At 38.9% G+C, this 14886-nt stretch overlaps 1 protein-coding gene across 1 annotated transcript in view; it reads right to left on the bottom strand.

Moving 5' to 3' along the window:
- Positions 1–14886, bottom strand: part of Ttn (titin) — a 271496-nt gene that overhangs the window by 68418 nt on the left and 188192 nt on the right. The window contains exons 225-248 of the mRNA XM_051184409.1: positions 14548–14850; positions 14084–14446; positions 13469–13771; positions 13048–13347; positions 12661–12957; positions 12267–12551; positions 11876–12169; positions 10190–10489; positions 9793–10101; positions 9517–9707; positions 8735–9164; positions 7546–7854; positions 7265–7413; positions 7149–7181; positions 6931–7060; positions 6539–6838; positions 6128–6445; positions 4896–5192; positions 4431–4730; positions 4022–4336; positions 3786–3934; positions 2946–3096; positions 2574–2855; positions 545–847 (exon numbers count right to left, since the gene is read on the bottom strand). Of these exons, the coding sequence (XP_051040366.1) occupies positions 545–847; positions 2574–2855; positions 2946–3096; positions 3786–3934; positions 4022–4336; positions 4431–4730; positions 4896–5192; positions 6128–6445; positions 6539–6838; positions 6931–7060; positions 7149–7181; positions 7265–7413; positions 7546–7854; positions 8735–9164; positions 9517–9707; positions 9793–10101; positions 10190–10489; positions 11876–12169; positions 12267–12551; positions 12661–12957; positions 13048–13347; positions 13469–13771; positions 14084–14446; positions 14548–14850 (6411 nt within the window). The remainder of the gene's footprint in view (positions 1–544; positions 848–2573; positions 2856–2945; positions 3097–3785; positions 3935–4021; positions 4337–4430; positions 4731–4895; positions 5193–6127; positions 6446–6538; positions 6839–6930; positions 7061–7148; positions 7182–7264; positions 7414–7545; positions 7855–8734; positions 9165–9516; positions 9708–9792; positions 10102–10189; positions 10490–11875; positions 12170–12266; positions 12552–12660; positions 12958–13047; positions 13348–13468; positions 13772–14083; positions 14447–14547; positions 14851–14886) is intronic.

Raw genomic sequence — 14886 nt, 5'->3', positions numbered from 1 at the left:
AGTACCCTTTCCTGAGGATTATTTTTAAAAGCCAAACGACTAGCTTCATCAACTCTTTAAAGTGTTCTCACCATAGAGCTATTAGAGTGAGAAAGGGCTCCGAGGAATCCAGTGTCCTCAACTGACAGATGAGGACATAGAGCTTCCTTTGGGTTAAATAACAAAAGGTCTTAAGAGTCAGCAGTTTAGAATTAGGAAAATGACTCAGTTTTTACTTATATCACTGAATTGGATATAATATATTATATAATGTGTATATAATAATAATAATAATAATAATAATAATAAAGAAAAGAAACAAGACAACATAGGGAAGGAATTTGACTCATATGCATCCCTGACATTTCTTTCACAGAAACAATGATACAATGCCATTACATATTTAACAGATGTCTTAATGCTTGGTAAGTGAATAACATGTGAAGTGCGCGCGCGCACACACACACACACACACACACACACACACACACACTCATGCATACCATAAAGTTGTATTAAAGGAATAGCAAGTGGTCAACCATAAACTTGTTTTCCTTATACTTACTTATTGGATCTCTGATGACAAGTGCATTTGGTGTCTCAACAAATGGGCCCATGCCGATACTATTTTCAGCTGCAATTCGGAAAAAGTAGGATTTTCCTTGAATAAGACCCTGTACAGTAGCATTTTGTCGAGTGACTGTGTATGTCACAGGGGTCCATGCTTTGCGGTCAGCTTCCCACTTCTGAATGACATAGTTGGTGATTGGAGAGCCTCCATCATCTTCTGGAGAGAACCATGTAAGTTTGCAGGAGTCATTGGTTAGGTTATCAGAGAGGAATGGTACTCCAACAGGTCCTGGGACATCTAGGAACAAGAGGAAAAGATTTTAAACCATTTGTCTCCTATACTCAACCAACATGTTACCCTGTTTTTGAAGTGAAGAAAAAAATGTGGTACAGAAGAAAATAAGATTTTTGTACTTGTTAAATGATTTTTTTTCTGTTATACCAACAGTACTTAACCACCTCTGTCTGTATATCTATAATTCCTCTTATCTATGTCTCTCTGCCTGCCTGTCTCATCCATCCATCCATCCATCCATCCATCCATCCATCCATCCATCCATCCATCCAATTTCAGGTTCTCATTTTATTGCCTAGTCTGTCCTTAATCTTACAATTCCCTCTCAATCTCTCAAATTTTTGGGATTAGAGTTCAATCATATTTTAAAAGGAAGTAGGTTTGTGCTAATTATTTGCTACCATATTTCAATAAACAGAGAGAATATGATACCTTTTAAAGAAACAAAACTTGTGAGACAAGAGGGAGCAGCTGGAAAACTAGATTGGACAGTGATCTCTTGTGCCTTTTCTAAGTGGGAAACAAGGAAAGAGTTTCTTTTCTTTTCTTTTTTTTTTTCTGGATGACCAGTTAGTTGATGTGTATAGAAAGCCCTGATTTTAGAAGTTTGGATTTTACTATGAAAACTTACCAGTTATCCAACTAAAGTAGTATTTGTTGATGAGTAAAAGGACTTAGAAAGTTGAAACTTAAGGGCTTGTTGGGTTATTGATGCAAGAAATAATTTTTACCACCTTTTATTACTTATATTAATAGGGGACTTGTCATTATTATATTGACATGATAGCTGTTGGAAGTATGGCTCTATTGAATTATGAGTACTAAATAGGATAATATCACTTTTTGAGCAAATAAAGGATTAAAGCAGACACATAAGTTGGCAGAGTTGGACTCTATCTTCAGTTACTAACAATGCAATGCTCATTATTACATATACCGATTCTCTTGGAAATACAGAATCCCCAGTAGAGGTTTCTCATTGTTACTATAAATAAGGGTAGAGTTTCATGATATGAATGGTTATTGTGGTGAAACTTTAAACATTCATGAGCACTTCCAGGACAGGTGCTTTCATAAAGACCATGTAATCACACAGTAGGTTCATCAGGTGGCATGTCTTGTCAAAAAATGTAGCACACAAAACCTCACATAGGGGAATGGATATGTGGCTAAGTGGTTAAGAAAGAGCACTTGAAGCCCTTGCAGAGGATTTTGATTGGTCCCCAGTGAACACATGGTGACCAGCAACCATCTGTAATTCTAGTTCCAGAGTATCTGACACCCTCTTCTGGCCCCCTCACATGCTTCATACAAACAGCACACATACATATATGCAGACAAAACACAATATCGTCTAAAAAAATGAAAACAAAATAAACATTCATGTGTAGCAAGGGTACAACAATGTGGAATACATATAGGATAGAAAATGCAAAAAGGGACATTTAAAAATTCTAAAATGGATAATAACATAGTCTTTTTACAACATTGCATTGTTGTAGATATAATTAAAATGCTTATTTAAAAAGAAAAAGTTGCATTTCTGGATATGGTGGTGCATGCCTTTAATCCTAGCACTCAGGATGCAGAGGCAGGTGGATCTCTGTAAGTTTGAGACCAGCCTGGTCTACAGAGTGAGTTCCAGGCTAGCCAGAGCTACATAATGAGAAGTTTGTCTTAAAAAAGAAAAAGTACAATAAGAATTTGCATAAACAAACAAATTATTTACCTAATACATCAACAATAATTGTCTTCTTTCTTTCTCCGCCTTCATTTTTGGCAAGAAGAGAATAGACACCTTGATGGCTCCTCTGGCAGTTTTTGATAACCATGGATGAACTAATGGCTGTGGTCTCAATGGCAGCCTCTTGAGGTAAGGCTCTCTCATTCATGCTCCAGGTGACTGTTGGAGGTGGCTTCCCAGATACATAGGCTATGATTCGGATCACCCCTCCAGCATGAACCACTATTCTGTCTCTGACACTGGCATCTAGCTGAAGGTCAGGTGACACTGGGAAACAATTGAAAATGGCAAATGTGACTTTCCTCTTTCAATATATAGCATAAACATTGATAGACTAGCAGAAGTAATAGTAATTACCAATTCTGTCCTTCATTTCAATAATATCTGTGACTTCTCCAGGTTCTCCAACACCAGCAATGTTGATTGCTCTTACTCGGAATTTGTAGAATGCTCCTTCTTTTAATCCAGTCACAACGAGTTTTGTCCCTCTCACTTCTTTATCTTTACCCTGAGGGAAAACAACATTTTTGTAATTAGAGTACTTTTAATATAAATATTTATACTATATCTAATATATAATATTTGTATATTAATAACTTTCTCAAGTATAACCACTACCTACTTACTCTTGTCAGGAGGTTTTAGGGATCAAATATTATAGACAATGGGTGAATGACTTGCTAGGAATTATGTTTAAAAATTAGTGGTAAATGATAGAAAAAATTTACTATTCATTTGTTCCATTTTTCCAGGATTTATAGCCAAAAGATAACTGAACAACATGACTTGTTAGCTCAATTTTTATTTTTAATTGATCCATCCCAATTGTATCTACTCACAGTATAATAGCTCATTATGTATAAAAAGCTGGAGATAAACATTTCTATCTCCTTGAATATTTACCATTTTGACTTGTTGGGAGATTTCAAACCCTTCCAGATTTTTAAAATAAAATCTATGATAAATTATTATTAACTGTAGTCATCATACTACAGCTCTTGAATGCTAGAACTTTAACTAATTGTTTTGGTACCCAATATAAGACCTTTGTCACACTTCATACTCCTGACCTGATTGGTTTGACATAAACAGTTTTTTTTCCTGATTTTTAGTCACAAACATAGACAGAAACAAATGGGTTTGAGAAAAACAAAAACTTATTCACAGCACATGTCTTTAATGGATGTTTTTAGCTACCTTTTCCCATTCTTCTTTTCCTTCTTCCTTAAATTCAACAATGTATCCGGTTACTTTGGATCCACCATCTTTTAATGGAGGTGACCATTCTAAGTCCACAGATGATTTTGTCCAATCTGTCACTTTGGGGAATGGAGGACCAGGGGGAGCTGGAAAGAACCAGTATACATCAGCGTTCTTGATTTCAATAGTATGTTTAGGAACCAATTTTTTTTTTAAGCGATTTAAACGCTTACCAACTGGATCTCTAGCAGTCACTGGATCTGAAGGGAGACTTGCTGGACCCACACCAGCAGCATTGATCGCGTACACCCGGAACTGATAGTCAGAACCTTCAATAAGACCAGTCACTTTATAAGAAACACCCAGAGTCATGGCTTTGATGGGATCTCGGTTAACTCTCTTCCATCTCTTTGAAGTGGTGTCTTTCATTTCTAACCAATATCCAGTCACAGGAGAGCCTCCATCATATTCTGGCTCTTCCCAGTTGACAGTCATGGAGTTACGAGTCACACTGCTCACTGTTGGTTTATCTGGAGCTCCAGGGACAGCTGTAAGAAAAGTATAGTAATTGACAAGAAGTTATTAAATACAACAACAACAAAACAGAAAAGGATAGCTTGTATGTGAAATTGTCCTACTCACAGAAGAGGTTTCTTGCTGTTTCCGGTTCACTATCAAGTGGCTCTCCAATGCCATATTTATTCTGGGCCATGATTCGGAACACATATTCATGGCCTTCTAGCAATTTGGGGATTGTGTACATGCATTCTTTAGGTTCACTGGAGACACGCACCCATGTCTTCCTGTTAGCTTCTCTCTTCTCAATGACATAGTTTGTAATCTTAGACCCACCATCATCTTTAGGTGGAAGCCAAGATAGCGTCATTTGATCTGCTGAAATAGATTCGAACTTTATGGGTCCCACAGGGGGGCCGGGGCGACCTGAAAGATTTTTTTAAAAATAATTTTTTATTAGTTGAATGATTTTAAAGCCAAATTTTATATATGAATAATAATAATAATAATAATAATAATAATAATAATAATAATAATGATAATAAAAAAACAAGAAAACAAGTAGTTTTAGCCAAACAGTGCAATCATTACCAAGGACATTGAGTCTCATCTCCTTTGATGCTGTCCCCAGGTTGTTTACAGCTGTGATAGAATATAAGCCAGTGTCACTCCTGCGAGACTGAGGGATAACTAAAGTGCAGGTGTCATCCACCACCTGTTTGTTGACATGGGCGTCATAGAGAACAGGTTCTTTGCTGTCAGGCTTCTTTGGAGGAGCTTTAAACCAGGTGAGAGTTGGGAATGGCACACCTTTAATTTTGGCCACGATGTTAACATCAGTTCCTTCCTCCACTTCCATGAATTCTTTTAGCTCAATTGATGGTGGGCCTAAATAATTAACAACAAGAACAAATATTAACCCAGGGAGCAAAAAGCAATAAAGACTAGAATGTAAAATTTAATGTGGTTATAAAACCTATTTGGGTCAACTGAATTCAGACTTTGTTGTCCAAGCTGTTTGGGTCTCTCTTTAATACTGTTACACTAGTTTTTTTGGGGGGGCAATTACATGTAGCAATCCTTTATTGGATCTTCACCCAGTCACCTATCTGCTACAGCCTCTCTCTCATCATGCTTCATCATACAAATGAGTCTGATAAAGGGCATCAAGGAGTGAATATCTCAGAAGCTTATGCTTGGCACTCCATGTCATGTTGTTTTTCTTCAATATTTCACAGAGTTATAAAGCCATTTCCATGCTTATTTAGAGGTTCTGATGTGAAATTTTTATAAGAAATATAATTTCTGAATAAAAGCCAAACAAAATTTCTATAAATTTATTATGAGTGTGCAAAAAGGATTAAAACAATCATAAGACCAAATAAATACGCAGTGATAGTGATGGTATCAATAATTAGAAGAGACTTATTTGTATATGTATCTTATCTTCTAAAACCTCAAAACTAAAATGGGTTTTCTCAAGTAAAGGGAAAGTATTGACCAGAAAGCTACATTGATCTTAGCTGGGGCTAAGCAAATTACTAGCTTTCTGCCCTTTTTAATTCCCTTAATTTCTGATAGATAAGACAGCTTGCCTTGGAGAAAATTACAAGAAGGAAATTTAGATGTGTCTTGTCTATAGTAAAAGCAATATGGAAGGACATTTGCTAATTCTCCCCACAATAGGGTAATAAGTAATTGAATAATGGAACCATGCCTACATGAAGCCTATGGAAACATGGTTAGATGGATGTACCATTTCTTTATTATTAGATATATAGGAATGCAGCCCCAGAGAAGGAAATTCTCTGTTAAGTACATACATGTCTGGTCTTTGACAATCACAGGACCAACAGTAGCTGAAGGCTTGCTGACCCCGGCCTCGTTGACAGCTTTGACTCTGAATTCATATTCCCCACCCTCTATGAGGTCTTCAACAGTGAATTCCAATTCTTCCACATCACGCTTATTACATTGTCTCCACGCTTCTTTCTTTTTCCCTGTAGGGTCCCATGCAAGGCACTCCACAATATAATGGGTGACGGGAGAGCCACCATCATTCTTTGGAGGTTTCCATGACAGATGTACCGTGTTCTTTGTTATAAGACCAATCTTGAGTTTAATAGGAGGGTCAGGAGGATCTGTAAAAATGTTTAGAGGAAAAGTTAAGCATGGTTGTTAGTAATGTAGCTCATTCCTGAGACTATATTTTAAACTTGTGTTTTGAAACTTACAGATAGGATCTCTAGCAGTAGTCCTCTGAATGGTTTCTGCAGGTGGGCCAATTCCAAAACGGTTTTCTGCCCGCACACGGAAGAAGTATTGCTGCTCAGAGATGAGATCTGGCACTACAAATGTGGTGCTTCCACAGTTTGGATTGACTTTTGTCCAGGCTTTCCCATCTATAGTCTTCTTCTCAATGACGTAGCCTTTGATCCTATCTCCTCCATCATCATCTGGCATCTTCCATGAAAGACGGCAACTACCCCTTGTGATGTCGCTAACCTTCAAGTCTTTGGGTGGGCCTGGTGCATCTGTTGGTTGCAAACCACAGTGTAAACACCATTGCTTAGATGCTGAGAACAGTTTGCTATGATTCTGTAGCAACTGTGAACATCTTTCTTACCCATGACTTTAACTCTGCAGTGGGCAGTTTTCTGTCCTGCTTTATTCTTGGCTGTGATGCTGTATTTGCCTGAGTGAGCTCGATTGCACTCTGGGATAATGATGACAGATGAGCTCTCGGCAGTCTCCAGCTGGACAAAGAAAATTGCAGGAATACATCAAATGAGATCACAACATTACTAAGGTCAATCATCTACCTAGTTAATTATCACCTCTTACCTGTGCGTCTTCAGGTATATCATGGATTCCGTCCTATTAGAAAAGAAGACAATTATGTTTTAAATACTGCTTCTGGTTATTCAAAGGAAGACATAGGAAAGTCCTAGAATTATTACCTTCACTGCCTTTTTTGCCTTTCCGTCAAATTCCCAAGATGATTTTGGTGTTGGGCGTCCCTTGATGACAGCAGGAATTCTGATCTGTGATCCAGCTTTACAAACCAGGCAGTCTTGTGCTCCGATGTCAATGAAAACCTCTGGAACCTCTGGAATATCATAGTAATCATACAGCCGTAAGCTCACATTTCTCAAAGAGGTAACAGCTATTATCTCCAGTACATTAATTTCACGGTATGATCCGAAAAAGGTGAACGCATAAACCAAATGAGTATGAGTACCTTGAATGTCTGTGGCAGGGATCTCTCCAGTTGTGTCACTTGGTTCGGACTCACCAGCTTCATTGACAGCTTTCACTCTGAACCGGTACTTCCTGAGTTCCTTCAGATTAGGCACCACACATTCACAGGTAGTTAGAAGTTTATCAGGTTCATTGACTCTTTTCCAGTCACTGGTTCCTTCCTCTTGCATTTCTACAATGTAGCCTTTGATTGGGCTGCCACCATCTTTGGCTGGAGGTTTCCATGCTAGTGAGATGCTCGACTTTGTTTTATCTTTAACCTCTGGGCGGGAAGGTGGCCCAGGGGGATCTAATAAGGAACAAACAAACAAAATAAGACATTTATTGCTGAATTGCTGAAAAAGTTTAAGAAATAATACTGTGTTTTCTTCTAGTATTAATGCAGAAACAGAAAGCAAGCAATATCTGGTGAAAGGGTTACTCACTATCTCTCTGGATACAAACTAATTTCAATGCTATTCAGGATTAGAACTAGTGTTTCTGCTCATCACATCAGAACACTTTCCCAATGGGGCCTAATATTGAAACTTCTATTCTGCTGGCTTGTTGTTTCATCCCCCACCCTATCTTGTGTCTAGTACAACCCTTGAACAGTCCATGCTCCAAACTAACTTGCTGAATGAATATGTAACTACCTTATTATACGTTCTCTCTCTATTGCATGAAGATACCTTAAATCTTTGAAAAGTTGAAGCTTTTCTTCAGAGAATACAATCAGGTATGAGTTAGAAGATGTACTGAATTATGAAAATTACTGTATTTTCATTTCTGAGCTGATCTGCTCATATATTAGCAAGAGGTTTTCATTATTTGACTTCAGATATTCTGTCTGAGAATTTGATGTTTTGATAGATAAATACTTAACATTTTACTTTTTTATTGCATAATTACAGGAGGGTATGACTGTTTAGTGGGGAAAATGATTTCCATAGTAGCTAATGAGAATTTTGAACCCTTACTTTATAGCGCATTTCTTTATCATGTAGTTAAAAGAAAGAAAGAAAGAAAAAAAAAAAACACTAGCTTTAACCCAAGATTTTAAAAACTATTTTATGTATATATACTTACTTCACTATGGCTGGTTCTAGTAAATGTGTAAAAAAATTAAGAGTAAGCTATATAGTAACTTTACTCACAAGAAATGAGTCCTAGAAATGAAACACACTTACATATGGGATCCCCTGCAACAGCTGGGTCTGATGGTTCACTGGGAGGCCCGATTCCTGCAGCATTTATTGCCATGGCTCTAAATTGATATTTGACTCCTTCAATCAAACGTGGAACATTGAATTCCACACCCTTCAGTCCCACTTTGGTTATGGGTGCTCGGCTAACTCGTGACCAGTAGGCACCACCTTCCTCTCTCTTCTCTAGCCAATAGCCAGTAATTGGAGAACCTCCGTTGTCCAAAGGCGGAGTCCAGCTCACAAGCATAGACCCCTTGGTGCGTTCTAGGACTTTCGGTTTTCCAGGGGGTCCGGGGAGGCGATAAGGGTCTTGAATGATGACTTTGTCTGATTTGCAGTCATCACTGATTCCATATTTATTCACTGCCCTCACTCGGAACTCGTACTGACCATTGGGGATAAGCTTCCAGATCTAGAAATGTAGATGAATAAAGAAGTCAGGACAAATATTCTTGGATTGATGTTTTACTTATCTTAAAACTCAATTCATTTGGGGATGGATCACCATAAGAAGTAAATTCATGAACTTAAACCCTTTAAAATAAAGACATCGATCTTTGTAGTTTCAAGTGGATTTCGAGTAAGAGACGGTAGGTAACTACTAATATTTGCTAAGTGGCCTTATATACAGTGATAAGTGCCAAAGTAATAAATAGCTGCTGCTTATATGGTTTTAGTTTAATCATTAAATTATAAAGCTATATTAAAATGGTTTCAAATCAGAATTATGCCCTATTAATGTGCATAAATTTGGAAGTATTTACCCCGTATCTTCTCTCAACAGCAGTGTTAGTGACTTCTTCCCATTCAGATTTCTTCCTGCTGGCATCACGTTTGTCAATGATGTAATGGGTGATTTCACTGCCGCCATTATCTAGAGGGGCATCCCATGTCAGATAGCAAGACTCAGCTTTAATGTCAGTAACAGCGAGGTTTCTGGGTGGAGATGGACGATCTGGAAAGGAACCACAGTGGGGACTAAGAAGCCATTCTTAAACAGGAGGTGGCTTTCTTCCCCACACAGGAAGCAAGTCGCTTACCATACACTTCCACATGAACATTGCGGAATACGGAGCCAAGACGATTGGAAGCGGTAATTGTGTAAGTGCCCTTGTCCTCTCGGACGGCTTTGGGGATGCTCAGCTCAGTCTTGGCTTCGCTTCGGGATATTTCTTCTTTGGTTATTTTAAGTGCATCAGTGGGTTTCTCAATCACGGTTTCATTCTTGGACCATTCAATCTTAGGCATGGGAAGTCCTGTCACATCAGCAGGGATGTTAACCGGCTCTCCTGCCTTCACTTTGATAGTGTCTCCTCGAACAGCCAGGCGCAGCTTAATAGTTGGAGGGACTGCAGAGAGAAGTAAAGAGGAAAAAAATATTAAGAATGTTCCCCCAAGTCACGAGCTGATTAACAATATTAGATATGGAATCCATACCTTCATCATCTTGTATGACTACGTTAAGAGGTAGGGATGGTTCACTTTCACCAATGTCATTGACAGCTTTGACACGGAACTCATACATTTGGTGCTCATCAAGATTGTCAACCAGAAATGACGTGGTTGGACAGAGTCTCTTGTTAACTCTTTCGAAGTCAGGTTTGTCATGACGGCGTTTTTCAATGATATATCCTTGGATGGGGCTGCCACCATCACTGCGGGGCTCTTTCCAGTCAAGCGTGATAGTGGATTTCGTCCTTTCTGTGTATGTGAGCCTTTCGGGAGATGTTGGAGGGCCTTCAAGCAGAAGCCATTGAAAATGTTGAGTATGAGACAAGAATTTGCATAAGAAATAATATTGCACTTCTGTTTGCATGAAAAATAGATCAAATGGCATTTTGAAAATCCTTTTCCATACATATCAGTCACAATAGTGGCAGCCATTCTTACTAACAGTATTTTATTCCTAGTGAATGTCTCATCAAAATCACTAATTGAAATAAGTCAAGGGTATGTGTACATGTGCTTTGTATTCAGTATTCTAGATTGTTTGCCTATGACACCTACAACACTTCTAATCCTACCAAGCTAGGAAAATAGGTGTATGAAGTTCTGCTCTGAATGCTGGTAGAGAGCAATATGGTTTTTCTTTTGTGACCAGACAGTAGACATGGTTATTGAAGAGTCAGATTGCCTTAGTGGAAATATCATTTATGAAGTACATCAACAGTTTTGTGCCTTAAGGCTCTGATGGGTTCTGATGGGTGTGGCTAGATCTGTCCCATTCTAGCTGATTGCTACTACAGATTGAAGTCAAGGAATCCCAGCACTATTCTGAGGCCTCTGGCGCAACCTGAAATTAATAGACTTTATGGGATGATTGAAACTGTGGTGTATGGTGTAATCTTTTTCCAGGTGTGGTGGTAGAAGGAAAACTATTTCTTGAGGAGTGGATTTTCCTCCAGGATCTCACTTTAAGAAGGATATTAATTTGTATTCCTAAGTGTACATACATTTAGTGTTTCATTTTAGCTTCTGGGAGACCTCCTCTGTTTGGTGTTCTATTTTTTGAGGGCTCTTTCTGATTGGGGGTTTCCACAGCCTTCCAATATAAAGACTTCTTAGCAGTGCAGTAAAACTAATTTACCTATCCCATGATAATTATCAGCCTCATAATTTTATTTTAGGAAAGCAGGGAACTCTATATAATTACCAGATCACTTTATTTATTTATTTTTTGAGACAGGATTTCTCTGTGTAGCTTTGGCTGTCCTGGAATTCTCTATGTAAACCAGGCTGGCCTTGAACTCACAGAAATCTGCTTGGCTCTATCTCTCTAGTGCTGGGATTAAAGGTGTGTGCTACCAACTCCTGGCCAGATAGCTATATTGGTAATATTGAATGATTCTAAATTTATTTGTGTTTTTTACCAAAACTTTGTAGATCCAAATTTTTTGGCATAGAAAATGCTGCATAATTTATATACATAAAGCAAAAATACATGGAAATTTAACAAATATGGTATCTTTAAATTTGCTGATATGTGATTTTCTCTTACTAGTCTCTTGCTAGTCTAATATCTTGAGAATATTGGGTTTGAAGCCATAAATCTCAGCAAGTGCTTGACTTATCTATAAGCAGAATAGTATTTATTTTGTAAGTACAGTAAAAATCTTTTCTTACCTAGTGGATCAACTGCAAGAATTGGTCCTATTTCAACAGGAGGCCCACAGCCAAATTTGTTCTTGGCAATGACACGGAACTTGTATTCTTGTCCCTCTATAAGACCTGTGATATCACACTTGGATCTCTCAGTCTCAATGGGTTGTCTCCAAGTGTGCATCTTGGCATCTTTTCTTTCAATTATGAACCCTGTGATTTCACTTCCTCCATCATCTGCTGGATCAGACCAGTTAAGCAGACACATTTTTCTGTTTGTGACAACAGGTTTTAGGTCAAGCACTGGGCCAGGCACATCTGGAAAACGAAACAGCACAAACAAACAAACAAAATCAATGTAGTAAGATCACATGACAAGGGGAAATCGTATGAAGATTCTCAAAACGTTCCTTACCAAACACTTCAACCCGGACTGCTGCAAATTTGGAACCACAGCTGTTTGTTGCTGTGATCACATATCTGCCATGGTCTTTTCTCAATGCATTCTTGATAATTAGTTCAGATTTGGTTCCAACATTCTCTATTACAACGCGTTCTTTATCCAGCTCCCCTTCTTCTATGGTCCATACTTTTGTGGGCACAGGACGGCCAGTCACCACTGCTGGGATTCTGAGAGTCTTCCCAGCCATGATTTGTATTCCACCCTTGACAGAAACATCCAGTTCCACAGTTGGAGGCTCTGTTGAAGAACAGTAATATATGTTTATGCAAGTGCAAGGAAAAAGAAAATATGGCCCCATGTTGGGAAATATCCATTTCCCCCTGCCCCCCAGAACACTTTTAAGTACCTTGTGGTTCAGCCACAGTGACAGGCCCTGTTTCTCCAGGTGGTCCTTCACCTGCCGCATTGACGGCGCTCACTCGAAGTTTGTAGTCAGCACCCTCTCGGATTTCTTTGACAGTGAACTGACGGACTTTAATCATCTTCTCCGTGCAGCGTGACCACTCATTTGTGCCAACCAACTGCTTATCAACAAAGTAGCCAATAATCTCCCCACCACCATTGAAAGCTGGGGGTTCCCATTCCAGCTCTATGGTTGTAGAGCTTGTATCAGCAACTCTTGGGATAGGTGGCCCAGGTGGAGCTAGGAAGAATACAGAATACACAGGTCAAATTCACTGATAGTTTCCAAGTGTGGGTTAGACTGCTCTTTCGTACTTAAGGAGCTACTTACAGATTGGATCTCTAGCTGTTTTAGGATCCGAAGGTGGGCTGAACTTTCCAGGACCAGCAGCATTTTCAGCACAGACTCGGAAGACATAGGTGAGACCTTCTAATAAGCCATCTACCTTGGTTTTCAAAGAACTGAGAAGGGTTTTGTTGACACGAGACCAGTGTGTACTATTGACCTCACGTTTCTCAAGCCAGTAACCCAAGATGGGGCTGCCATTATCTTTGGGTTCATTCCATTTTACTAGCATACTGTTGCTGGTGACATCTTCCACAATGGGCTTATCAGGTGCCTCAGGTGGTTCTGATAAAAAGAATTTTTGAATTTTATAATGTGATATAAAGTCAATTTTACAAAACCATGATAATGTAAAGATTGAAGTATATGGTGAAAAGGCCAACTTATGATACTAAAAGAACCTTACCAAATGGATCTTTGGCTAAAAGTGGCTTTGAAACACATGGAGGTCCAGGTCCTAGTCTATTTTCAGCTCTTACACGAAAGAGGTACTCTTTTCCTTCAATCAGTTTTGTTACTGAATATTTGCAGTGTCTGAGCGTTGAAGAGATAACAATCCATTCTGAGTCAGGCTTGGTCTTGTCTCTCTTCTCCAAGGTATAGTTAATGATTTCACTGCCACCATCATCAAGGGGTGGCTCCCATTTACAGAGGACAGAGTTCTTTCTAATATCCTCAAATACAAAGTTGATTGGTGGTCCTGGTGTATCTAATATTTCAAAGGAGATCAGCAATTAAAATTTTGCATAGAACTGGCTGCTTTAGAAAATGTAAATGTTATTATGGTCTTTTGGTACAACTAGTTTTTCCATATCCTTCTCTGTTTGTATTACATTGGCTAACAACATGGTCAGTTGATTTTTTTTTCAATAGTGTCTGCTTACATGGTAAGATGTAACTGAGAATTATTTGGTGATGTGTTTCTTTTAATGGGTTCCCCAAACTCCTTATTCCTATGTCTTGCTGAAACTCTCACCTAGATTTTCTTTCTCCATGGGAAAGTGTAGTTTTAACTACTTACCTAGCACAGTGACAGTGCAAGGGGCTTTGGCAACACCATGATCGTTCTCAACTTTGATCATGTACTGGCCGTGATCGGGTCGCAGGGAGTCACGGATGCGCAGCTGAGATTCCCCTTGCTTGCTATTGTTGATGCTCAGACGCTCTGTCAGAGGCAGGAAGAATGGCTCCTCTTCTTCACCTTCACCCTTCTTCCTCCTAACTGGGGGTGCTGCTCGCTTCTTAATTTCCTCCGGTACAATGACATTTTCATCCTTTATCCATGTGATTGTTGGGTAAGGTGAGCCAGAAATGGTTGCATCCAGTGCTATTTCCTCACCTCGTTTTACTTCTAGGCTTGTTTTGAGGATGACTTTTGGGGCATCTGTAATGATTAAAAGCCAGAATTGTTTTTAATTCTCGACAAAACATGGACCCTATTTATTTTACAATGAGAAAATGGCACCCCCAATAAATAAAACATACCAATAGGATCTACAGCTTTGGTTGGGGGAGTGGCCCGAGAAGGTTCTCCAATACCAGCAGCATTCTCTGCTCGCACACGGAATTGGTACTCTTTTCCCTCCTCAAGTCCTTTTGCTGTATAGGTCAGGACAGGTACCAGATGTTCGTTGCATCTCTTCCATCTGTCTTCACCCTTAGCAATCTTTTCTATGATGTAACCCATTATCTTGCTTCCTCCATCATACAAGGGTGGCTTCCATGTGATAGTCATTGCCTTAGCTGTAGGATTATGAACCTCAACATCTACAGGTGGATCAGGCGGTTCTGGTGAACAAAGAAAAATACCTATTACTATTGGAG

The sequence above is a fragment of the Phodopus roborovskii genome, unplaced genomic scaffold, assembly GCF_943737965.1.
Source record: "Phodopus roborovskii unplaced genomic scaffold, PHOROB, whole genome shotgun sequence".
Taxonomy (NCBI): domain Eukaryota; kingdom Metazoa; phylum Chordata; class Mammalia; order Rodentia; family Cricetidae; genus Phodopus; species Phodopus roborovskii.
This window is presented reverse-complemented; position numbering and strand designations above follow the sequence as displayed.